The following is a 27640-nucleotide window of genomic DNA, read 5'->3' as shown; positions in this document are numbered from 1 at the left end:
AGTACAAAGACAAGTATGTCTTGCCTACAGTCAAGCATGGTGGTGGGAGTGTCATGGTCTGGAGCTGCATGAGTGCTGCTGGCACTGGGGAGCTACAGTTCATTGAGGGAACGAACCATGAATGCCAACATGTACTGTGACATACTGAAGCAGAGCATGATCCCCCTCCCTTCGGAGACTGGGCCGCAGGGTAGTATTCCACCATGATAACGACCCCAAACACACCTGCAAGATGACCACTGCCTTGCTAAAGATGATGGACTGACCAAGCATGTCTCCAGACCTAAACCCTATTGAGCATCTGTGGGGCATCCTCATATGGAAGGAGGAGGAGCGCAAGGTCTCTAACATCCACTAGCTCAGTGATGTCATGAAGGAGTGGAAGAGGACTCCAGTGGTAACTTGTGATGCTCTGGTGAACTCCATGCCCAAGAAGGTTAAGGCAGTGCTGGAAAATAATGGTGGCCACACAAAATATTGACACTTTGGGCCCAATTTGAACATTTTCACTTAGGGGTGTACTCACTTTTGTTGCCAGCGGTTTAGACAATAATGGCTGTGTGTTGAGTTATTTTGAGGGGACAGCAAATATATACTGTAATACAAGCTGTACACTCACTACTTTACATTGTAGCAAAGTGTAAATTCTTCAGTGTTGTCACATGAAAAGATCTATATATATATATAATCTCTGGTTCGGCGTGTACGTTCAAGGCCCTGCCAATATCCAGCAACTTCACATAGCCATTGAAGAGGAGTGGACCAACATTCCACAGGACACAATCAACAACCTGATCAACTCTATGCGAAGGAGATGTGTAGCACTGCGTGAGGCAAATAGTGGTCACACCAGATACTGACTGGTTTTCGGACCCCCCTCCGAATACAGTAAAACTGCACATTTTAGAGTGGCCTTTATTGTGGCCAGCCACAGGTACACCTGTGCAATAGTTATGCTGTCTAATCAGCATCTTGATAAGGACGTTGGATGACGAAACGCGTACAGCGCCATCGCATCACTTCCGGTTCCGGCATTCGGGTGGAACACATTGCGTTCTAGGCACCTGTACAACGCTCGTTTTGCACTTTGAAATTGTGAGTACACTATTGGCCTCTTTCTTTGCCCTATATGCTCCACCTGCATACATCCCGTGTAACTGGCTGACATTGGAGTATACACTATGTAAGAGTGTGGACCCCCCTGGAGACCCAGGATATTCCATAGGAACCATTCCGGAGCCCTACTGGGCACTCCTGGCACACCCCCATCCTAGGACCCCCCGGAGAGGAACAGGAGTCAGCAGAGGGAATACTTCCTATACACATATACACGCTCTATACCCCTGTGTGGGGTGGGTATTTCTGGTGAGTGGGCTACCTACCTTAGGGGTCACCTAGCACCTCACCTACCACCCACCATGGGGTTGTTTCAAGTTTTGTAAAGTATCTGTCACTTTTATGGACTAAAAACGTCACTACTGTCATAGCTATTGGATCACTAATATTTTATATTTAATTTTATGTGCATTATTTAAAAATATTTTTGTTATACCAGATATTTTTAGCACAGTTTTTATTTTTGCACTCATTTATATTTGCACAGGTCACTTTAAGTATTCAATTAACTTTTTGCCATATACTGTACACATTGCACTTTTATTGTATTTATTGATATTTATATGTTCCACATGCACTTGATCACTTTATTTATTGATTCATTTATTTATAGACACGCTTGTTAAAGGTTTTCACCTTTCACCTTTAGTCACTTCATTTCTTATTTATTGTGATATTTATTTCTCTTTGTGCATATTTATTTATTTATTTTGTTACATATTGCACACGACTCCCCTGTCATTTATTACACACTCCTACAGTAGGCAGCGCCATTCCCATATTTCTATCTTACCTTTCATATAGTCTTCGACTATAGTTCTGGGAGGCTGCAGATATTGCACACGACTCCCCTGTCATTTATTACACACTCCTACAGTATCCAGCGCCATTCCCATATTTCTATCTTACCTTTCATATAGTCTTCGACTATAGTTCTGGGAGGCTGCAGCCAAAATCACTTATCCAATACACATATCCTTTAGCGCGGAGTTCCACACTTTCATAATCAGCATCTTGATATGCCACACCTGTGAGGTGGATGGATTATCTCGGCAAAGGAGAAGTGCTCACTAACACAGATTTAGACATATTTGTGAACAATATTTGAGAAAAATAGGCCTTTTGTGTACATAGAAAAAGTCTTAGATCTTTGAGTTCAGCTCATGAAAAATGGGGGCAAAACTAAAAGTGTTGCGTTTATAATTTTGTTCAGTGTATATACTGTATATATATATAGAGAGAGAAGGATAGAGAGAAAGAGATTTTAGTGACTAGGTTTACATAGAGTTAAAGACTCAACATTTTTACTATAAATTGTAGGCAGAACAGTAAAAGCAACAGCAAGGAATAAATTAAACTGTCATTTTTTTTGGGTTATTGTCAAAAGATGCTAAGTGTGGGTGTTATCACATCAGAATGTGTGCCAGCTTGTTGATGACATTGAGCATTTTGATACATTGGAAATTACTTGTCTAGATGCCTGGCAACAGCTAAGTGTCTGGCATTTTCTCCATATTGGATATTTGCTAATCTGCAATGGTCAGTGGTGTCAAGTGATTATACAAAATGGAACAGCGTGTTTCTACTGATAGCAGAATGTTTAACTCCTTCAATATTTTATGAAGATATTGGTGATGCTTTTGTGAGTTTAGTGTAATTTGCACACCCAGTTTCTTATTTTTGTTCTGTTTATTTAACTCAATTATTTCTAGCAATGCCTTTGACTTCAACAAAATTTAGAAAAGGCAGGAGGGCATCCCTTTGTAGAAAACATTAGGGTTACTGATAAAACAATGAGACATGTCATTTTAATAAGTTTATATACAACCAAGAGTTACCAGAACAAACAAGTTGTATCTAAAGTCTTAAATAGCTGTTTTATTGCATCCATAAGACCAGGCAGTTACAAATGAATCCATTTTCATGATTACATTTCAGGCCATAGTCCATCACATTTTTCAAGCTTGGTGTTCAAAGTTGACAAAGGTCTGTGAATGTGCACCAAATTGTGGCATAAAGAGGGAAAAATGTAGAGAATTTGTTCTGACTGTTTATAAAGTATACATCAGGGGAAAAAACATATTCCTAAATTTTATCCCTATAAAAGCATCGCAAGTACAGAAAAAAAATCCTGTCTGGGCTGACAACACAGTCGGTGAATTTACTAAGACTGGAGAAGCCAGAATCTGGAACATTTAATAAATGGCAACAAATCAGCTTCTATCTTCAGCTTGTTCAGTTAAGCTGGCCATACACGTACAGAATTTCGGCCGTTTGCAGACTGAACTATTATTCTTCGGTCAAAAGCCAATTGGCCACTAACTTACAGAATAAACTCTTTTACATAATCGTTTTCATGATCATAATGATCGTTTGATAACATGCACAATATGAGTCAGAATATTATTTTCGTTTCAATTTTACCATACACATAAAAACTTTCGTAGAAACGATAAAAGTTTTCGCTATGGATCCATCGACATTAGCCGGGCACACGATCAAAATCGTCTGTAAACTTGTGTTCACTAACGGCCCGATTTTCGAACGATCTTTCCTAAAAGACCATTTTCGGACGAAATTCTGTGCGTGTATGGCCAGCATTAAGATTTAAAATTGAAAGATACACTATATTACCAAAAGTATTGGGACACCTGCCTTTACACGCACATGAGCTTTAATGGCATCTCAGGCTTAGTCCGTAGGGTTCAATATTGAGTTGGCCCATCCCTTGCAGCTATAACAGCTTTAACTTTTCTGGGAAGGCTGTCCACATAAGGTTTAGGAGTGTGTCTATGGAAATTTTTCATCATTCTTCCAGAATTGCATTTGTGAGGTCAGGCACTGAGTCAGGTACTGCTCTAATTTATCCCAAAGGTGTTCTATCGGGACTCTGTGCAGGCCAGTCAAGTTCCTCCACCCCAAACTGGCTCATCCATGTCTTTATGGACCTTGCTTTGTGCACTGGTCCAAATCATTTGGTAGAGGGGGGATTATGGTGTGGGTTTTTTTCAGGGGTTGGCCTCTTAGTTCCAGGGAAGGAAACTTTAAGGCATCAGCATACCAAGACATTTTGGACAATTTCATGCTTCCAACTTTGTGGGAACAGTTTGGGGTTGGCCCCTTCCTATTCCAACATGAGTGCGCACATGAGTGCCTGACCTCACAAATGCACTTCTGGAAGAATGGTCAAACATTCCCATAGACACACTCCTAAACCTTGTGGACACCCTTCCCAGAAGAGTTGAAGCTGGTATAGCTGCAAAGGGTGAGCAAACTCAATATTGAGCCCTGCGGACTAAGACTGGGATGCCATTAAAGTTCATCTGTGTGTGAAGGCAGGCATCCCAATACTTTTGACAATATACTGTAGATTCTGATTGGTTGGCATGCACAACTGTTCCATATTCTGTTTGATCCAGAATTAGTAAATTCCACTCAGTGCCTTCCCTGCTCCGCAATTCAACCAGCATTCTCAGCCTGTTTGTTCTACTCTTCATACATTAATTTCTTTCCCAGAAAAACAATGCTGCTGCCTTGACTCCCAAGAACCGGCCCATGCACTGTATAGCAAAAGGGCTTTAAGGAGATGTAGTTCTGGGGGAGCATGCTTATGTCAATCAGAACTGCACTCTTCTTTTTTATTTTGGATAGAGCATTGGAGGGTTATAACTCTTGTCAGGTTTCTTTCCATCTGTGTCCCATTGGGGCAATTTCCCTTCTTATCTCATAGCCAAAACAGGATGTGAGAGGAAATCACTTCAAATTGCTGTCACCAGGGTCCCTAGAATTAGATTCCCCATTGGAAGATTTTACTTCTATTCCTGTTCTAGTGACAACCAAAAAGTTAGGATTTTCTTTCACGTTTACTCTTGGTGATAAGGATAAACAGGAAAAATACAGAAGGTGAGATAGACATTAATAGAACCTTGACAAGTGTTCTAATGCCTTTCTGTTTTATCTAGAATGCAAAAAGGTTTTGCCTTTACTTATACTTTATTCATCTTTGCTCTTTCAGTTTGTGATGCACAGCTTTTTTAGGCAAAGCATAAAGCATTTCTAAGCTCCCCTGCTTAAAAAAGGCTTGTACCATCTCCAAAACTCCATTGTCATTTGCAGGCTCTCTGGAAGACCCTGTTCACAATTACACATTTTTGTGCAGTTAGATGCCAGTGAATGGCATTATAGCCAATGACACTGTTCTCATTTCTGCATTTCCCTATTCTGTTTTAAGGGCTTCGACGATAGGTTTGCTAACGATTTTGAATTTAGGAATGCATATGTTTTTAAGGGAAAGTAGGCATTTTAGATCATGCAGTTCCAGCAATCTCTAATAAACAACCATTTTTGCCAAAATGCTACAATACAGGATTGGAAGCTGCCAAGAGTGGGGGGCACATCAGAAAAGAGTTCTCTGTTGGGCTGCTTTTAAGTGTATTTCCACTTTTTCTGATGAATTTGAGAAACTACTACTATGTGTTGCTATGTGCCCCTATGCACGCAGCATATTTAAAAAAAAATAATAATAATATATAGGACACTAGGCTGCTTCTATTGCTTTGAATAGATGGCCATATGGAGAAAGTGGACAAATTCAGAGTTTTCTTTTAAGTGCTTTAACATACAGTGCACCACCCAAACCTCAGATCTGTAACTCTTTGTTAGGACAGACAGTCCTGCACAACTAGTTTACAAGTGATACTGAAATCTGCCAGCCTAGTATGAACAGGATTAATTATGGCAAATACAAATCTACGCCCCCCGCATAAACATTACATAGAAAGAAAGAACTAACTTTAAGCAATAGTTTAATCCAAATTTGGAAATACTTATCTTTTCTTCCACACAACTTTGCCCTGGTTTTTAAAAATCTTCTGTTAAAATCTAAAAGGAACCTAAAAATTCCAGCTCATTACACAATTCAGTAATGACATAGAGGTTTGAAGAGTTGTTTTTTTTTGTTTTGAACAAAGTAAAGAAGGTATATTAACCCCCTGTAAGGCCTTGGGTTTTGTGTCCCAACTGAGATCGGGACAGGAAATGGATTGAAATTTCTTCAGTATTTACTTTTAATAAGTTTATCCAAAAAAAAAAAAAATAATAATTTGTCTAGAGTTGGATCCAATGCAATAATCTGATCAACATCGTAATTTTTTAATACCTAGATGCTATAAACAGTGTAAAGTATTAAATAAGTACATGTATTTTGCCATATGTTCTCGTCGCATATACAGTTTCTATGTCCTGGTTGTGCTTTAGTATTTCCCTTTTTCATTTTCATGGCAAGAAAATAGCTTTTTTTTTTATAATTAAAATGTGTAATATGAATCCCCTTGAAACATTTACTAATTATAGTGAGAGATGGGGGGGGGGGGGGTGACCTCAATGTTGCTACATGTTTCAAATAGATGTCTATTTCTCTTATTAAGTAAATATCTCTTTGCATAGATGGTCCAACACTATGTGACTGATAACCCTAAAAAGAGATCCCAAAGTTATCTACATTTATTTACAATTATTGACAATATGTAAAATTCCTTCAGTACAAAACATATTCATTGTCAGATACATATTCAAGGTGACTGCTCCCGTTGTATATGTGTTTATGATGCCACTAACAATGACATTGATTATATTTTTAAAGATTTTCATATAAAACCATTATTTAACTAAATGCTGTCAGTTTCTTGTTTTTGTACCTGTTTTTATCCTGATAGTCAGTGTGCAATACTCATTACATAAAATGTGTAAATAAAAACCCACCTAAAGCTGGCTAGAGGTATCAGAAATTGATCAGCTGTTCCAGAATACTTTAGCTGCCCTCAGACATTGGAATTTTACAACAGATCCATAAACACTCTTATTGGGTGACTATTTATGTTTAGCATGTGCAGACTATCAGGAAAGGCAACCTGCAGCCATCCACCTATCACTACTTATCAGAGGATGATCAATAGGGTTCTTATCCTATCCAATCACTTTTTTCTTCAAAAGTGATTTTTTTTTATTGCAATCTAGTCTATGAGCCCCTTAAAGTCAAACCCCCGGGAAGATATAAAAGTCACAAGTTAATGCAGATCTGTATTCTCTAATAATCCATTGAATACAACTAGTGTTTGTTCCTAAATTAGACTTCAGAATGGTAGTTTTGCAATTCCCAGTACAGCAGTGCTCAGATTGGGAGATGGAAGCCAGCACTGAGAGCGAATCAGTGTAATATATGCCACTGTTATGATAAGAAGCATGCTGATAGGTGGAAAGTGAGCTCAGGGATGACTTCTTAAAGCGGAGTTCCGGCCGCGAAAATGTTTTTTTCACTAAAAATACCCACGAGACAGTCAGACAGACACGAGACAGTCAATGGATAGCCTCTGTACTGTCCCGGGTCGCACTTACCTGCAAGAAGAAATACTTACCTTGAAAATTTCTTCTCCAGCGCTGCCATCTCAGGTGTGGGCAGCTGAAGCCAGCGCGTCCTCTTCTGCGTCCTCTTCCGTGTCCTCTTCTCCCAGAATGCGCCTGCACCGGCCCCTGCTCGTCACACCGGAAGTGACGAGCGGGGCCGGTGCAGGCGCATTGATTCCTGGGAGCGATGACGTTCATCTCCCAGGAGTCAATGCAAAGAGGAAGTGACGGCGCAGGCCATGGCCGCAGAGGGAGGATGTGGAAGAAAGGTGAGTATATTTTTCTTCAATAACAAGGTAAGTAAACAAAAAAAAAATTGTAACTATCCATTTATTTTTTTAGGTGACTAAAAGCAAGCGGATGGCCCAAAATCGACTTCGATTTTGTGTCCGGAACTTTTTTTTGTGTCTAGTGACTGGGGACTGTGTGGACAGGATAACAATTCCTTTGGCAGGTAAAAGGTATATTTCATCAATGTAATTTGCTGTTTGAGTTACGCTTAATGTGTTACTAACCCCACAACAGTAAAATTCATCTGTATTTGCAGTAAAGCATGCTTGTTATATTCACTGTGGAACCTAAAGGGTTAATCCTCTGCATTGTATAAAAAGGCTGTTTCAGCCTGTCTTCTCTGATCCTCCCTGATTGACGCTGGTTAACGTCTTCTGAAAATATTAGCTGCCTGAATATGCTGGCCCACTGGATTTATTATTTTATGAGTCACGCATGCTTATTTCAGGTCAAAAACTCAAAGTACTAAATTAAGACAATTGGCATAACAACCATGCAACTAGCAGTTCCAGGGAAAAAAAGCTCAGTACTAAAGACCTGGATTTTCAAATTAATTATTTCCAAGCAGCTAACTCTCCAGTTTCAGTAGGACAGGAACTCCACTTTTAAGCCCCGTACACACGTACCGATGGTCGGCATACAAATGTTCCTCTTTTCTCCCCGGGATGTCGGTGTCTGCTGAAAAGTGCAAAGACAGCACAAGGACAGCACAAGAATTTTGTCCGCCGACTGCAGAAGTGATGTCATGTAATGGTTAACTTTCCCTGTGTTTTCTATTTTCTGAGCATGCCCAGTCTTGCAAATCTGCGGTCTGTCGGCCGAATTGTGTACTGACAGGCGAACAATCGTCCGTTCTGGTGTCGGCATACAAATATTTTCATGTTTGCAAGAAAGACTTTTGTCCGCGGATTGTGCGCAGACATCTGTCGGAGGCACCATACTAACACGCGTACAATCGGCAGATCCTTCGTCCACCGACGTTTGTATGCCGACGATCGGTACGTGTGTACGGGCCTTTAGAATAACTGTAGCTCCCAGTATCTAATACTGTGAAGGAATCAGTCAGGTACAGTACCCTTCCATCTCATTAGCAACTAAGTCATATACACACATATACAAGAGGGGTAACTCAACTGATTTGTAAAAGGGCTGGAGTGGTTGAAATAATTCATATTCCTCAAAAAAAGAAGCAGAATAGGATGCTGAATATCTGCCTGGTTATAAAGGATAGCCTTCCGTGCAAAAATAAATAAATAGGATGGGACACCTGCTTTGGCATAAAGGGGGAGATTTACAAAAACTGGGGCGTTTAACCACTTCTGGACAGGAAGGATTTGCCCCCTTAATGACAAGGCCATTTTTTGCGATTCGGCACTGTGTTACTTTAACGGAAAATTGCATGGTCGTGCAACAACTCTGCCAAAATAAAATTATTGTCCTTTTTTTTCCACAAATAGGACTTTCTTCTGGTGGTATTTGATCACCTGTGCGATTTCTTATTTTTTGCGCTAAAAACAAAAAAAGAGCGACAATTCTGAAAAAAAGAAAAAACAATATTTTTCATATTCTGCTATATAACATTTCCAAATAAAAAAGAAAGAAGTAAAAATCAAAATGTTTCATCCTTTTAGGCCAATTTGTATTCTGCTACATATTTTTGTTAAAAAGAAAAATCGCAATAAGCTTATTTTGATTTGTTTACGCAAAAGCTATCGCCTCTACAAACTAGGGGAAAGATTGAAGTCATTTTTATTTTTTACTAGTAATGGCGGCGATCTGCGACTTTTAGTGGGACTGCGACATTGCAGCAAACAGATCAGACCCCTAACTGACATTTTTAACACTTTGGGGGGGGGGGGACCAGTGACATTACTACAGTAATCAGTGTTAAAAATATGCATTGTTACTGTAAAAATGACACTGGTAGGGAAGGGGTTAACACAGTGGGTGATCAAAGGGTTAAGTGTGAGCCTAGGGGAGTGTTTACTAACTGTATGGGGGATGGGCTTGTGAAATGACCACAGAGACCTGTGATCTTATATAGAAGGATCACAGGCCCTCTGTGATCATTTCAGAGTGAAGAACGGTCGGCTGTGTTTACAACAGGTAAAGAAGAAAAGCAGGCACCGCTGAGTGTAGCAACAATTTATTACATGACAATTAAAAGTAGTAACTCACATCGTAGTATTCTTTAGTCCATGTTCCATAGTGTATACACTTCCTGTACTCAATCTTCCGTGTCTCGACTGGCCCGCAGCCGGGTGACGACGATACAGGAATCTTCACAGAGGAGCTGGTTCAAGCGGAGGCTGCGGTGGACCGCAGGCTCTCCAGAAGTGACGTAACGCATTTCGGAGCATGCGCACTTGGCTCCTTCATCAGACGTAAACAAAAACTCTCTACAGCGGCGATTATATGGGGACATGCACCGGAAATTACTATGGTGAATGTCAAAGGGCAATGAAATAAAGGTGGAACTTGTCATAATGCTATAAACAACAAACTCTGATGGCCTTAAATTAAGTAAAAATTACACATATAATATTAAAATATGGCATAGAGTTGTGATTAATTTCTTAAAAACAAAGCACTTAAAACCAACACACATCTGAAAATGAATATGTGCGGAGTGTCCCTGATACTGAATGCATAAATTATGAAAATACCAAAAAGAAAAATAAATGAAAATAAAAATAAAAATAAATCAAACTAGAAATAAAAATAAAAATAAAATTATAAAATAAAAATAAAAAATTAAAATAAAAATAAGAATAAGAATAAAAATATAAATTGCTCATAATAGTGAAGATGAGTAAAAAAAAAAAAAAAAAAAGAAGCAGGGTAAACAAAAAATAGGAACAAAAGTAGAACAGTGTCTGTATGTCACTTAAAATTAGATAATACTTAGTAAAAGTTTAAAAATGTAAAAATTTTAAAATGTAAAAAGATGTAGATGGCTCACAGAATTGTATTAATATCTAATTCTTCATTGAGTCCCCCAGGTGAGAGAACATTAAGGGCATATATCCAATATGTTTCCCTTTGACAGAGTCGCTTGAACCTCTCTGCTTCAGGGGGACCACTAGTCGACTTGGCATGATGGTGAAGGAAATGTCTTGGGACGCTATTAATTTAATGCCATCAGAGTTTGTTGTTTATAGCATTATGACAATTTCCGCCTTTATTACATTGCCCTTTGACATTCACCATAGTAATTTCCGGTGCATGTCCCCATATAACCGCCGCTGTAGAGAGTTTTAGTTTACGTCTGATGAAGGAGCCAAGTGCGCATGCTCCGAAACGCGTTATGTCACTTCCGGAGAGCCTGCGGTCCACCGCGGCCTCCGCTTGAACCAGCTCCTCTGTGAAGCTTCCTGCATCGTCATCACCCGGCTGCGGGCCAGTCGGGACACGGAAGATTGAGTACAGGAAGTGTATACACTATGGAACATGGACTAAAGAATACTACGATGTGAGTTGCTTCTTTTAATTGTCATGTAATAAATTGTTGCTACACTCAGCGGCGCCTGCTTTTCTTCTTTTGTTGCCAGCAGGATTACCTGCAGATGCGCGCTCGCCCCCCAGCACCACGCGCGCGACCAATGTAGGGCTACATCAGTTCACGCAGGAGAGCCAGCCTGCCGCAGTAAATCTGTGGAGGACGGTCAGGAAAGTGTTAAAGTCTGGTACAGCTCTGCATATAAACCAATCAGCTTCCAGGTTTTATTGTCAAAGCCTAATTTGAACAAGCTGAAGTTAGAAGCTGATTGGCTAGCGTGCACAGCTGCTCCAGATTCTGAGTGCTCCAGTTTTGATAAATCTCCCCCAATGTGTGTTCACACAACACAGTTTACAGCCTTCCACTATCCAATTACTGCAATGGGGTGGCAAACACCAATAAAGAGAACAATTAGGAGACGGTCTGCCTATTTATTATACACAACAGCCTGTCTCCTGTATCTCAACAGCAATTTCTACAGCAATAGTCTACAAGATGCTGCTGGGACCATGGGGTATGAAACACACTAATAATTACAGAATGGGTTCCCAATCCCACCTATTTTTTATTTTTTACAGGCAGCAGGGAGAAGGGCAGATAGAGGATATGCACATGAAGTACAGTAATCCTTTAAAGCCCTTAAATACATTACATTTAAAGATTAATGCATGCCATTAAAAAAGCTTAAATTCTTTTCAAGCTTGGACTTTTGGGCAGATAAATTATAGCTTAAACGTTTATACATACAGAAACAACTTGTATTCTAGAGATGAACATTTTGTACATTGAGAAGATGATCATTTTGTCACGGATGACATATCTGTCATTCTCGGTAGAAATAAAAGTAACATCAGCTTTCCCCTTTGTATTAATACAAAGGAAACACTTTGCAATAGTGTGGGGGCAATTACAGGCTTGTGTTCATACACATCAGACTCCCAGAGTAGCACTCGCGGTAATGATAATGGTACCACTCTGATGTGTCACATAATAGCACCCAAGCACCCAGTTCACACTGGCCCTTTTCCAGACTCTGATGGACATCTCTACATTATTTTTCCTTTTTGTTTTAAAAATCACTACTGCGATTAACCGGCTGGTGGTTTGACATAAAAGTTTATCTATAATCTATGTAGTGCACTACAAGAGTCAATTTCTGTTTCTTCATGATAGGAGATGTTGTGTCCTTCCTTGGCAGGTGAAAGCTGCTCTGAATCATCTTGCCATTGTCTTTAATCTGAAGCTCTTTACTTTGTCGTGAATTCAAAGTGGCGTCGCTGTCATGTGGCTCCGATTCGCATTTCAGAAGAGTGACAAAACATCTGTAAAACTGGAATAAAAAAAACAAACCTTTCAATTTGTATGTATTGATGACAGAATTAAACACAAATATTATCGGGAATACGTGCCACTTAGTGGTGAATTTCACTGAAGACACTTCTCAGGTTGGTGTCTTTTCTTTCTCTCCAGCTTAAAGCGGAAAAGAAGTTCCCCTGTTATTCACTGGGAACAGTCGTTTTCTTTTGCAGAATAGACATGCAATGTTTCTTCTGCAATAAAATACACCAACCTGCTCTCAGCATTCCCTAGCATGAAACTGAGCTGCTCATGCAGTGTGTCGGGACAACTAGTTCCTGCACATGTGCAGGAGTGACATCATCTTGCGCCGGCCAATGAAGATGGCTTGAAAACCAGCACACAGACGAAGATGCAGGTGCCTTTTGTTTCACTTTAATGTGCCCAGACTATGGAAATGACAATATTTATGCATTATTTTGTGCTTTAACCGGTTGCCGACCGCCGCACGACTATATACTGCGGCGGTCAGCCCCGGCCAGGCAGAGTGACGTATCGGTACGTCACTCGCCTGTCACTGACTTGCGAGCCTATCGCGGGCGGGCGCGCACCCGCCGAGGCGCGCGCCCGCCGCGGCTCGTTCACAGACAAGTCAGTGCGTGTGACCGGCGGACTCGATGTCCGCCAGTCACACTGCGATCGCTCCTGTGAAGGGAGAAAGACAGAGCAGCTTGTGTAAACAAGCTGCCTGTCAGTTCTCCCTGTGTAAAAGTGAAGATCTGACCGTTCTACTATGTAGAACGGTTGATCTTTGCTTTTACACCAAAAGGAATGTCCCTGCACAGTTAGAAGCACGCCCCTAGGACACACTTAACCCCTCCCTGTCCAATAAAGTTAACCCCTTCCCTGCCAGTGTCTTTTTTGCAGTAACAGTGCATATGTATAGCACTGATTACTGCAGTAATGTCACTGGTACCCCCAAAAGTGTCAAAAATGTCAGTCAAGGGTCCGATCTGTCCGCCGCAATGTCGCAGTACCGAAAAAAAAAATCGCAGATCGCCGCCATTACGCGTTAAAAAAAAAAACACCAAAAATGACAAAAATCTTTCCCTTTGTTAGTAAACGCGATAACTTTTGCGCAAACCAATCAAAATACGCTTTTTGCGATTTTTTTTACCAAACATAGGTAGCATAAAACAAATTGGCCGAAAAATGTTAAAAAATTTTGATTTTTACTTTTTTTTTTGGGGAATTTCATATAAAAAAATGTGAAAAATATTGTTATTTTTGCAAAATTTACGCTTTTTTTTGTTTATAGCGCGTGATCAAAAAATCGCACAGGTGATCAAATACCACCAAAAGAAAGCTCTGTTTGTGGGAAAAAAAGGACGTCAAATTCGTTTAGGTACAGCGTCGCACGACCGCGCAATTGTCCGTTAAAGTCACGCAGTAAAAAATCGCAAAAAAACCCCTGGTCCTTTAGCAGCCAAATCCTCCGGGGCTTAAGTGGTTAAAACACTGATTTCTCTAGCTGCAAGTACAGTGGAGTTTTTCATCCTCAGACTCTGAAGTCAGGTTTCAGGGGGTTTCTAACAGCTTGGAAGCATGTGCTGTGTATTTATATTAACAGTCTGGCAGCCTGCCAAAATCCTGGTTCTGTAGAAAAATAGGGGCTGCGATTTCAGTGGTTCTAATGTTAACTCTGAAGATGAGTTTCTCTACAAAGCCCATAGCTACAGAGGTATGTGAGAGCTTGTTTTATTATTTATTTTGTAAAACATTGTACGTTTTCAAATGTTTTCCTTGTTTTAACTAGATGTTAGTGTAGTTATATTCCATGTGTGGTTTGTTTGCCTTACCTTGTAATAATAGGCTGTTGTGGCTTCGGTTTATAGGGTCATGGCTGATAGATTTCCCTTTGTCTATGTATTACTGCAGGTAGCCCTTCCCTATTCACCAGAGGGACAGGTAACTTCCAGTTCCAGGTCACACAGCATCCTGTGCATTGCCATTTCCTCTGTGTTGCATCACAGATATCAGAGTGCTAATATGACAAAAACACATCTTCCAGCATAGTGATCTCTATGTCAACAGTTCTGCTGGCCTATGTCTGTGATTATGTCAGACATAAAACAGATGGCAACATTTTTAATTAATATTTTTACATTTTTACCCTTTTTTGTCACTAAACTTTACTTTTTATCACATAGAGGACCAGTACATATATTGTCATCAATGTCAAAAGATCTTCAAAACGTTTCCAACCCTTGTTAGTGTTACTGTACATTGCATTTTACCATAGCTGACTACACTATTTTACTCCAGTAGCCTTTAATATGCCAGTCATACCTGCTTATTCATAAATATATATATAAGAGGATTAACACAGGTGCTGCTCTTAGCCAGAATGGATGGTATGATGCCAACTGTGGGAGAGATGATTCCAGGTTCCCCAAAAGTTGTAATCAAGGAGACTAATCCATAGGGCATCCAGCAGATGAGATAGCAAGTGATCATGCAGAGCACCATAAACAGCAAATGGTGTTCCCTCTTCTGAGCTGAGCTCAGGTTAATCCGCCCCATCTGTGAAGAAAATTAGAAGACAGTTATTAATCCTTCACCCTAATATTCTCTGAACAGCAACTAATGTTTCAGACAACTGCAGCTATATATTAGACTAGATCATTCATTGTTAAAAATGCATTTCCATTTTTATCAAACCTCCCTATAGTATTCAAAACAGAAAAAAGCTGAAAGGCAGTGCAATGTATATAGCATGTATTTTTTTTCTTCCCATGTTACTAGTTTCCTCTTCTTGAATACAATGGCTTATATGGAAAATGCTAGCTTCATTACCGCTAACGACAATGGGCTAAATACCCAATTGATTATAGGTGGCATTCACTTTCATTCACAGTTTGATTTGGTTAAAAGCCCATTTTAGCCTAAAGGATCTTGGTCAATGTACCAATAGTCATTGTGCTTGCACCTGTGCCTGGTCACATTTGCTCCTCCAGAGCTGTCTTTATTAGTATGTGCATGCCTCAAGGTGGATGTGGTGTCATGTACAGTATGTACTGTATCTGCATACAAATGCCCAGTGGTGCCATTTGCTCAAAGGGTCTATCTAAGCTTAATTCCAGAACACCTTGGTGCTAAATTTATTGTTAGCGTACTTCACCAGACTGGACCTTATTTGACCTCCTGTTCTTTGGGCTGGCTTGACTAGTATTTTACCACGCTTAACCTATCTTCATCACAGGTATATTTGGCCCTGGTTGCCTACCTGAACCTCTTGTTCTGCCCCCTGCCTTAACCTATCTTCATCACGGCTATATTTGGCCCTGGTTGCCTACCTGAACCTCTTGTTCTGCCCCCTGCCTTAACCTATCTTCATCACGGCTATATTTGGCCCTGGTTGCCTACCTGAACCTCTTGTTCTGCCCCCTGCCTTAACCTATCTTCATCACGGCTATATTTGGCCCTGGTTGCCTACCTGAACCTCTTGTTCTGCCCCCTGCCTTAACCTATCTTCATCACGGCTATATTTGGCCCTGGTTGCCTACCTGAACCTCTTGTTCTGCCCCCTGCCTTAACCTATCTTCATCATGGCTATATTTGGCCCTGGTTGCCTACCTGAACCTCTTGTTCTGCCCCCTGCTCACTGGTTTTGGTACTTCTTTTACCTGCTTGCTGCTTAAAGTGGTACTAAAGGCAAAATCCCAAAATTACATATATGATGCAGTCTGTAACTAGTGTTAACAAAACAGTCTTTGTTTTTCTGAAGCCCCCCATAATGTAGTTTTTACCTGTTGATCCTGCTGTTGTTTTTCTACCTCCTTTAACAGGCCAAGCTGTGCAGCAAAAGTGGAAGTTAGAGGGTTGAGCCAAACCATTTACCACTGAAATGGGTGCTTACAGTAATCCAATGTTATTCATTTATGTAGACCCTTTATCCCAAAATGGAAAAAAAAAGTTTTTGTCACTTCTTAGTGTTAGCTGGAGTTAGGCTTTAATTTGTTAGTCATTTATTTAAATCCACTATTATATCTAGCATTATCTTCTCTACATTGTGCTACTGTCCAAGGGTGACTCCATTGCTCATTCACAGAAATAAAACAGGAAGTGTTAGTGACCCGATCTCCAGGTGTAAATAAAGGAAAGAAAAACCTAAAAAGGAAAACGAATGCAGCTACCACATTTAATGATTGGCAAGCTGCAATATATTAACTTTATTTTGTTTTAAATATGGCTTTATTGCCATTCTGTGCCCTGATGTATATCAGTTTGGTACTTTAAACTGACTTACAGTGTCTTGGTCCTACCTAAGCTATTATTCCCCAATCATGTTCAGATCACTTGCAGGATGTGCTGATCTTTGAATTTTAGAGGACCAGAAAATCCAGCCTTTCATTCCCCTGCAAGACACCTGACTTTAAGGTAGGGATCCATCCAGGTGCCTGACTGGCATCTGGCTCAGCATCTTAGCATGCCTCTGAGAGTCTGAGTCAGCCACTCCTGCCCCCTCCACTGCTCCAGTGAGAGCTGTGGGGCAACCAAGGACTGAGCGATCAGCGGTCATGTGATCGTTTAGTTCTCGGTCTTAGACCAGTGGGGGATAGCTGCAGCTTCAGACTGAGGCTGCAGCCATATAGGTGAGTATGTGTTTCTCCTTTAAACATAGGTTGAACTAAAATGGCCTACAGACACAATGTTGCTACATCCTGTGCTTCAGACCTGCTCTGCTCTGGAATATCTGAATATCCTTGACAGCTGTGACCAAGCATTTTTTGTAGCTTCTTTGCCTTTGTGTTACTTGGTCTCCACCCATGGAGGTACCTAGACTAGATATGCAATAGAGGCTTCCATCCACTCTGGATTTGGTACTTCAAAACTATCTGCTAATATCCTTGGACTTTCTCAATCATTCACAATCCATCCAGGAGAGCATATCTATCTTAGCCACTTGCCGACTGCCTAACGACGATTTACGTCAGCAGTCAGCCCCTCACAGGCAAAGCGACGTAGGTCTACATCGCTAGCCTGTGAGGCTCTGGGGAGCGAGCGCGCGCTCACGGACCCCCCCGCGCGTGTGCCCGGCAGACCCGATGTCCGCCGGGCACTTACGATCATTCGTTAGAGCGGGAGAAAGGCAGTCGGCTAATGTAAACACAGCCGCCTGTCATTCTCCCCTGTGTAAGAATGGAGATCACACGGTTCTACTATGTAGGACCGTTGATCTCTGTTCTTACACTAGTATCCACAGCCAATCACAGTAAGAATCACGCCCCTAGGGACACACTTAACCCCTCCCTCTCAAATAAAATTAACTCTTTCCCTGCCAGTGTCATTTTTACAGTAACAGTGCATATGTATAGCACTGATTACTGTAGTAATTTCACTGGTAAACCCAAAAGTGTCAAAAATGTCAGTCAAGGGACCGATCTGTCCGCTGCAATGTCGCAGTCCTGCAAAAAAAAATCGCAGATCGCCGCCATTACTCGTTAAAAAAAAAACAACAAAAATGACAAAAATCTTTCCCTTAGTTAGTAAACGCAATACCTTTTGCGCAAACCAATCAAAATACACTTTTTGCAATTGTTTTTTAACAAACATAGGTAGCATAAAACAAATTGGCCTAAAATGTTAAAAAATTTAGATTTTTACATTTTTTTGGGGGGATTTTCATACAAAAAAATGTGAAAAATATTGTTATTTTTGCAAAATTGCCAATTTTTTTGTTTATAGCGCATGATCAAAAAATCGCACAGGTGATCAAATACCACCAAAAGAAAGCTCTGTTTGTGGGAAAAAAAGGACGTCAAATTCGTTTAGGTACAGCGTCGCACGACCGCGCAATTGTCTGTTAAAGTTATGCAGTGCCGAATCGCAAAATAGGCCCTGGTCAGGAAGGGGGTAAAATTTTCCGGGGTTTAAGTGGTTTTAAAGATACTACACAGCAAATCAATTTTTTCACAATAGATGAAAAATGAAATATAGAGGGGTTTGTAAATCTGAGCATAGATCTCCTTTATAAGCAGGTAAACACTATTGTTATTACTATACAACAGGGGTCTCCAAACTTTCTAAACAAAATGCCAGTTTATTTTTTTTCAGACTTTCGGGGGGGGGGGGGGGGGGTCTGTCTGTGTGAGGGGAAAAATGCCTTGGCATCAATGGGAGTAAACAATACCCCATCATTGGTTTGAAACAGAAAGACAGAAGCACAATCCCAATAAAGCACACTGTAGCACTTATTATTGGGAAAAGGAAAGCACACTTACATCAGAGGCTTTCATAGATCATGATGATACACAGGGCAGCTGCGCAGGATCCTGCAGGGACAGGTAAAAAATGCCAATGGCCGCAGCATACCCCACCACCTTGGAACCTCGTGCCTTTGTTTTTTTTGTTTTTTTTAATTAATAACGGTTACAGTGTCTTTCATTGGGGTCCTGCTTCTGTCTTTCTCTTTTTTGATCACCTCATGATCTACCCAGGATCTGAATGGGAAGCTGCAGTCCTTTTGGAAATACATGCTTTTTGGATTTACATGTTCCTATGTCCTTGCACTAGTGCCCCTGACCAAGCATACATATTGGACTCTGTGAAGCTGGGACTTGTTTTGCGCTGTTTGTGGTTTGTTTTTTCCATCATTGGTATCAGTGGGAGGAATAGTGCCCCATCATTGGTATTAGTGGAAGGAATAGTGTCCCATCATTGGTATTAGTGGAAGGAATAGTGCCCCATCATTGGTATTAGTGGGAGGAATAGTACCCCATCATTGGTATTAGTGGGAGGAATAGTGCCCCATCATTGGTATCAGTGGGAGGAATAGTGCCCCATAATTGGTGTTAGTGGAAGGAATAGTTCCCATCGTTGGTGTCAGTGGGAGGAATAATGCCCCATCATTGGTATCAGTGGGAGGAATAGTGCCCCATCATTGGTATCAGTGGGAGAAATAGTGCCCCATAATTGGCATCAGTGGGAGGAATAGTTCCCAACATTGGTATCAGTGGGAGAAATAGTGCCCCATAATTGGTATCAGTGGGAGGAATAGTGCCCTATCATTGGTGTCAGTGGGAGGAATAGTTCCCATCATTGGTGTCAGTGGGAGGAATAGTGCCCCATCATTGGTATCAGTGGGAGGAATAGTGCCCCATCATTGGTGTCAGTGGGAGGAATAGTTCCCATCATTGGTGTCAGTGGGAGGAATAATGACCCATCATTGGTATCAGTGGGAGGAATAGTGCCCCATCATTGGTATCAGTGGGAAGAATAGTGCCCCATCATTGGTGTCAGTGGGAGGAATAGTTCCCATCATTGGTGTCAGTGGGAGGAATAGTGCCCCATCATTGGTATCAGTGGGAGGAATAGTGCCCCATCATTGGTGTCAGTGAGAGGAATAGTTCCCATCACTGGTGTCAGAGGGAGGAATAATGACCCATCATTGGTATCAGTGGGAGGAATAGTGCCCCATCATTGGTATCAGTGGGAGGAATAGTGCCCCATCATTGGTGTCAGTGGGAGGAATAGTTCCCATCACTGGTGTCAGAGGGAGGAATAATGACCCATCATTGGTATCAGTGGGAGGAATAGTGCCCCATCATTGGTATCAGTGGGAGGAATAGTGCCCCATCATTGGTGTCAGTGGGAGGAATAGTTCCCATCACTGGTGTCAGAGGGAGGAATAATGACCCATCATTGGTATCAGTGGGAGGAATAGTGCCCCATCATTGGTATCAGTGGGTGGAATAGTGCCCCATCATTGGTGTCAGTGGGAGGAATAGTTCCCATCATTGGTGTCAGTGGGAGGAATAGTGCCCCATCATTGGTGTCAGTGGGAGGAATAGTTCCCATCATTGGTGTCAGTGGGAGGAATAGTTCCCATCATTGGTGTCAGTGGGAGGAATAGTGCCCCATCATTGGTATCAGTGGGAGGAATAGTTCCCATCATTGGTGTCAGTGGGAGGAATAGTGCCCCATCATTGGTATCAGTGGGAGAAATAGTGCCCCATCATTATGTTAGTGGGAGGAATTGTGTCCCCGTGTTGGTGTCACTGGGACTAATAGTGTCCCAAGGGCCTGATATAGGCAGACAAAGGGCTGCAGTTTAGAGACCGCTACTATACAGCATATAGGCCTTTAGACTTAAAAATTGTTGGTTCAGGAAATAAAAAAATCAGCTGCAGCTGAAACGGAGTTCAGAAAAGGCCATGTTTATAGGTTCTTCCATTCTATTCTGCTGCTCAATAAAACTCCTCTATAAATTATCAAGATCATTGGCTTGTTATATGACATTGGGCCTTAGACTTTCAATTTAGAGAATGTATGTTTTTGTGATGACTTCCTGTGATAACTGGACGTAGATCATGTGTCGCGTGGTTCACCCTGAAATGTAATAGCGCCAGTAATGAATGCGGTGATGAAAAGGTAACTGGTAAAGATGGAGCAGATTTCACTGCTTTGAGTTGTTATTTAAAGAACGGAAATAAAGCTTTCCATTCTATGTACTTATTTTAAAACACAGCTTAGAAATGAAACACATCCCCAGAAGAAAATGTAAAAGATACATATGTAACAGGAGAAATGTGTCATGGTTTTTCTTCCATCCTGAACACATTTTCCTGAGATTGTGCGTATGCCCAATAGGTATGCGCAAATGTTCATATGGCAGTCACCTAAGACATTAAGACACTTGAGTACATTTTGCTTGCTGTGTGACACAATTGCTATATTTAACCACTTCTGGACCGGAAGATTTTTCCCCTTAATAACCAGGCCATTTTTTGCAATTCGGCACTGCGTTACTTTAACTGACAATTGCGCAGTCGTGCGAGGCTGTACCCTAATAAAATGTATGTCCTTTTTTTCCCACAAATAGAGCTTTCTTTTGGTGCCATTTGATCACCGCTGCGATTTTTATTTTTTAGCGCTATAAACAGAAAAGTGCATCAATTTTGAAAAAAAACAAAAAACATTATTTTTTACTTTCTGCTATATAACATTCCCAATCAAAAAAAAATTAAAAATCAAAATTTTTCATCATTTTAGGCCAATTTGTATTCTGCCACATATTTTTCATAAGAAAAATTCCAATAAGTGTATGTAGCAGGATTTCCAGGCATTGGGCCTGATGTAGGTCTGCCATGGTCACCGGTAACACCAACAGCACATTTAAGCTGATTGCCCAAGTGTGAGATCTGAGACAATGAACAGTCCGGCATCTTTGGTTTGTTTTATTTATTTTATATGGGGATGGGAGAAGAGAATGAGTGGGATACTCCTCTGGTTCAACTAGGTACAAATTGGGACACTTGAGAAAAAAATGCCTTTCAGCGCTGTCTTGACGCCGGCTGAATGCCGACCAACGCTTGCTGGCGCTTGAAATCACTGACTTGCTGTACTGTACTGAAGACTGACTTCTGACACTCTGGTTAGCTCAAAAGTCCTTGACAATGCTTCCTCCAGTCCTTCCTGATTGAGGTAGCCTTTAGTAACACTGCTGCTGCAACTCTCAACACTGTACACTGCACGCTGTATACTTCCACTGTACACTGAATGCTTCAGGGCCCAACTACTCTTCGGGGTCAACACTGGCATCCCCTTTCCTTTGCTCCTGCACCGGCTAGCTAGCTCTCGGATCCCTCTGACCTTCCCCGGAGTGGTCCCCTCTCACTAGGCAGACCCCCAGGGGCAGTTTGCAGTACTTATGACTGGGAATGCTTTCCTGAAACTAGTCCCCTCTCAGCTCTGCTGGTCCTCAGCACACCAGATCCTCTCTGCAGCTCAGCTCAGCCCTCTGTCCCCTCAGGCAAGCCGCTTGGGACATCCGATTCCTCTTGACAGGAGGAGAGACAGCCGTACTCTCCCTCCTGGGACTCTGCTTACCGCCAAAGACGTGGCATCATGTGCTCCCCTCAAACTTATACGCGCTCCCAGAATGCTGTGCGGCAGAAGCTGCCTTTCTGGGGTAGATACAAGCCTGGGTGTGCCATTGGCTGGGTTTCCTCCACTGCCCAATGAGAGCCCAATGAGAGTAGGGAGACTCCCCAGTCTCAACAGCCACACCTGGGAACCATGACAACCTAGCTGAAAATCATGGCCCTGCTGATAAGCAACAAGGCCTATTACACTTTACCTAGCACCTACCTTGTAGGGTGCTACACGTATATTGATTGATTTGTGCACAAGTTATCGCGTCTACAAACGAGGGGAAAGATTTGTGTCATTTTTATTTTTTTACCAGTAATGGAGGAGATTTGCGATTTTTAACAGGACTGCGACATTGCGGCGGACAGATGAGAGAGACCCCTAACTGACATTTTTGACACTTTTGGGGGGGACCAGTGACATTAATACAGTAATCAGTGCTAAAAATATACACTGTTACTGTAGTAATGACACTGGCAGGGAAGGGGTTAACACCAGGGGTGATCAAAGGGTTAAATGTGAGCCTAGGGTTTTTTATTCTAACTGTGAGGGGGATGGGCTTGTGGAATCAACATAGGGACCTGTGTTTCTAAATAGTAGAAACACAGGAGCCTTGTGTTGATTACTGATAGAACAACGGTCTACTGTGTTTAAATCAGCAGACCGCCATTCTCTTCCCACATGGAGCGATCGCAGGTGCTCAGCGGCAATAGCGGCTGCCAGCCAGTGCATCAGATTCCCCTGTGGTGAATGGGGATACCCCAGGATCGCTGCCGCAAACCGTGTACGGCGATTTGTCAGAACCTGCCGCCGTATATCGGCAGCGGCTGGTCGGCAAGTGGTTAAAATACATTTAACCACGTCTGGACCAGAAGGTTTTTTTTCACATAAATAGAGCTTTCTTTTGGTGGTGATTGATCACCTCTGCGGCTTTTATTTTTTGCGCTAGAAACAAAAAAAGAGCGACAATTTTGAAAAACAATTTAGGCCAATATGTATTCTGCTGCAAATTTTTGTTCAAAAAAATTCCAAAAAGGGTATATTGATCGGTTTGTGCAAAAGTTATAGCATCTACAAATGCTGCAAAATTTTAATGGAATTTTATTTTTTTACTAGTAATGGCGGCGGACAAATTGGACATCTAACTGACAGTTACAGTACTAATGACATGTCAGGGAGGGGGTTAACATCAGGACTGATCAAAGAGTTAGGTGTGTCCCTAGGGCAGTGATGCCGAACCTTTTGAAGCCTGAGTGCCCAAACTGCAACACAAATCCAATTTATTTATTTCAAAGTGCCAACACTGAATTAAACCTGCCAGCGGTTCTGTACAGAGGATGGGACTGATCACCCCCCTGAATGAGCCCCAAGGGACCAAAAACGTATGATTCTGCCCCAAAAAAACCTTTTTGTGCTTTTTCAAATGACGGAACGCTCAGGTGTGGGCGGGGCCATTGACAGTAATGGGGTTCCTCATCATGAGTGTTGGTGCATTTCATGAATCACGCAAACAATATACTATATATTTGGACCATGGGGCCCTACATCCAAGATGGAAATGGTAATTCCCTGTTGGTAAATAGAAGTGGTTTCTACTGATGTCTCAATGGTGTCCTCCAAGGCAAAGCACTGTGGATACAGCCTTCCTGAGGACCTAAATATGGCACTGGATGCCAACGCGCGTGGCTCATGGGATTCCTGCATATGAACAGAGGCAGCTCCAGGACCAACTGAGCCTGGAGTGCATGCCACTGCTCCAACATCATGCAGGATGGCGCCATGCATTCCAAGCCCATCAGCATACGGATGGCTCCGCCAGTCCACGGGCAGAACCCCCCAGAAGGATGGCTCTATCAGGCACCGAAGAAGCCATCCGATGGGCCCCACGCAAGCAAATGACCCAGTGAGCCGGGTGGAGACAGTTGGGTCCCACAGTGGAGATATTCCCTGATCCCCAGGTAACCAGCCAAACAAAGGCAAAATAACCACAGCTCTGTTTAGTGGAAAATCGTGTGACATTATGCACAGAGATACATAGGCATATAAAAAAATGTCCGAGGTTCAGCTGCCAGGCGGTAGCAATCTGGTGACTTAGCTCAGTGGTTCTCAATTCCGGTCCTCGGGACCCACTAACAGGCCAGATTTTAAGTATTACCTTGGGGGATGCAGACTAGAATACTGCAATCACTGAGCAGCAAATTAGATCACCTGTGATGTAATTTAGTTATCTTGCAAACCTGCCCTGTTGGTGGGTCCCGAGGACCGGAGTTGAGAACCACTGACTTAGCTTGCATGCCCACAGAGAGGGCTCTGTGTCCCAGCTGTGGCACGCGTGCCATATGTTCGTCATCGCTGCTTTCCTAGGGGGTGCTTACTAAATGTGGGTGGGAGTTGCACTGATTGGGGGAATAACAGAGATCTGGGTTCTTGCTTAGGAGGAACACAAGATCTCCATCTTGTCTCTTTGCAGAATGGCGATCTGCCTTGTTTACATAGGTAGGATAGCGGGTGGCCGGCGGATATCAGGTATGTCGGACCGATTGATTGGCCTCCCGGCTAGCCAATTGCGCCTAAGGCAGTGCGATAGCGCTGCTTAGTGGCTATTGAATGAAACTACATACAGGTACAGGTTTGTTGCAGTAAATACATGGCGGCTGTCCTCATTTGAGATGTTTCCTCTCATTACCTGTCTTTTTATTGAGCGCTAATCAGAAGAGTGAAGGACCAGAAATCCCTCTAATAAGGTCACAGCAAAAAATACATTTTGTTCTAGTAAAATCTAATTCTGTCTTTATTGAAATTTGTGTCCAAGTTGGGGAGATTTTCCATCACTTCCTATCAAGTTGGTGGGTGTTTGACATAAAAGAAGAAAGAGAAAATCACCTCAATAGGTAGGCAGATAACATTAAGCATCTGACAGAGGTTCTTGTCCTACCCAAACCTAATTCAACAAGTTTTGACTGGTGTTTGGCTGGACAATGTTAAAGTGCCAGTATTGAAGATAGAGTATTGGTTTGTATATACAATTTGATGATCAAAATATGATATAAGGATACAAAACATATAAAAATTTGAAAAATGAACGGGCATTTTGCCACTTGCTCCATTTAGGTAATACATTTCCTGTATGCAAATACACATGGATACAGCCATCCGTCCTCTCTCGGCATCTGAGGTCCTGCATATGGACCCCATGTTACGCTATATGCATGTAAACATCTGTGCTAATGTTTACATGCACACAGATGGCAATAGCCACCTGTGTTCCAGCTATGGAGGACAGTATGTGGCATTAGCTGCCTGCATCTTAGCAACCAATATACTGCATTAATTCCAGTATTACCTCCTTTATGGAAACTAAATTGGCTTTACCGAACATACTGTATGTATCCGGCCAGATGTCTCCTTGTAGACCTGAAAGAGGAATATCTAGGTGTCTTTCAGAAAGTAATGGTTCCATTCTTCTTTATTTATGCTAAAAAAAGCTATTGCTTTCTGCTGGAAGAGGCCAGATCCCCCTGCCTTATAGATGTGGGTTGATCTGATCAATCATGCCCTGCCCATGTATAAAATTACCTATGCTGCGGGGGGGATTTCCAAAAAAATGCAAAAGCTGATTGGCTACCAGGCACATCTGCACCAGATTTTGCACTATCCAGTTTTAGTAAATCAACCCCTTTAGGTCCTCTATAAGTAGCCTTTATATTTATGATCTAAATAATAAAAACAAATTAGGGAACTACATGGAGAGGGAAATACAGAAACTCTATGCTGTCAAGAACACTGGATAAAAATCAAGCTGAAGGCTCCATAGCTTCCAGGGAATAGTCATAAGGATCACTGGTTGTATTACATCATATGAAGGTCATTTATTTGACATGGTGTTGTATGCTTTTTCAAATTCACTGAGATTGCTTTACTAAAGGCAAATAGATTGTTCTCTTTTGCAAGGGAAGCTCCCCAGAGAATAAAGTGTAAGAAAAGCCTAACTATAACTATCAATAAAAATGTCCCCTTCTCCCATCTTTCCTGCCTACTCTGTATAAAAAAGATCTATGTACTTACCTATTTTTTAATCCGCACTGGTCTGGACACGTGATTCTGCAGCTCCAGCTCTCCTGTGTAAGGTGCACTCAATAACAGCTCTGAATCTGGGAGCAGAGATATAACCCATAGGCTTCCATAGCCCAGCCATTGTTGGTGCTCTCTCCTCTCCCCTGCAGCAGCCACTCACTGACACAGGAAAGGCGGAGCTACAGGATCATGTGATCGGACAAAAATGAATTAAAATTAGTTAGGTACACAGACATTTTATAAAGGGTGGAGAGGATAGGTATGAGGAGGGTAGAAACATATTAGAGTAACGTTAATGAATGTGGTGAAGTTTCACTTTTCAAAGAATTCTCAATCATGTGCAAGGGATATAAAAAAAAGCAGCATTTTTGCTTCCACATGATTAGATGATTGAAGCCAGCACAGCTTCACCTCATTTACTAAGTTCTAGGGAAAATGTCCTTGCAAAGTGCAAATACCCTGGCAAAGTGCAATGTCCATTGATAAGTGAACAGCCTATTTACTTTTAGTAGGTCAACCCCATTATGGCCGACATATTTAGACTTAATAGAATTTATCACTGGAGCCAGGAAAATAAAGTTGAACTTACCCCTCGAATGACTTTGACAATGTGCCCATAGCTAAATATCATAACAAGCAGAGGTAAGACCAGACAGAACACGAAGAGGCACACAATATACGATACATTGTTTTGTGACCTTGAGTGCCATACCACTGAACATGTTGTTCCAGAACTTTCCAGGCCATAGCTGCTCCAGCCGAAAAGAGGTGGCACTGTCCATAAGAGAGAGTAGAGCCAGGATCCAATGATACATAGCCACGCCTTTCTGTAGTTGGATGCATCAACTTTTCGACATTTTAGCACTGTTAGGTATCGCTCATAGGATAACATAGACAGGGAAACCAGGGACACAATACCTGCAGTACAGATATGTGGTTAGAACTGTGCAGATTTTCATGAAAATATATTTGTACACACAACCATTTAAGAAAGACGGTAAAACATTGAAACATAGTAAGTTAAAAGGG

General features: G+C 41.7%; 1 protein-coding gene across 1 annotated transcript in view; it reads right to left on the bottom strand.

The window, feature by feature from the left end:
* The window catches only part of CD40LG (CD40 ligand), a 206123-nt gene that overhangs the window by 112914 nt on the left and 65569 nt on the right, over window positions 1-27640 (bottom strand). Inside the window, exons 2-3 of the mRNA XM_082263560.1 lie at window positions 27201-27529; window positions 14954-15187 (exon numbers count right to left, since the gene is read on the bottom strand). Of these exons, the coding sequence (XP_082119686.1) occupies window positions 14954-15187; window positions 27201-27529 (563 nt within the window). The remainder of the gene's footprint in view (window positions 1-14953; window positions 15188-27200; window positions 27530-27640) is intronic.

This window comes from Pelophylax lessonae (assembly GCF_965119305.1).
Source record: "Pelophylax lessonae genome assembly, chromosome: 7".
Taxonomy (NCBI): Eukaryota; Metazoa; Chordata; class Amphibia; order Anura; family Ranidae; genus Pelophylax; species Pelophylax lessonae.
This window is presented reverse-complemented; position numbering and strand designations above follow the sequence as displayed.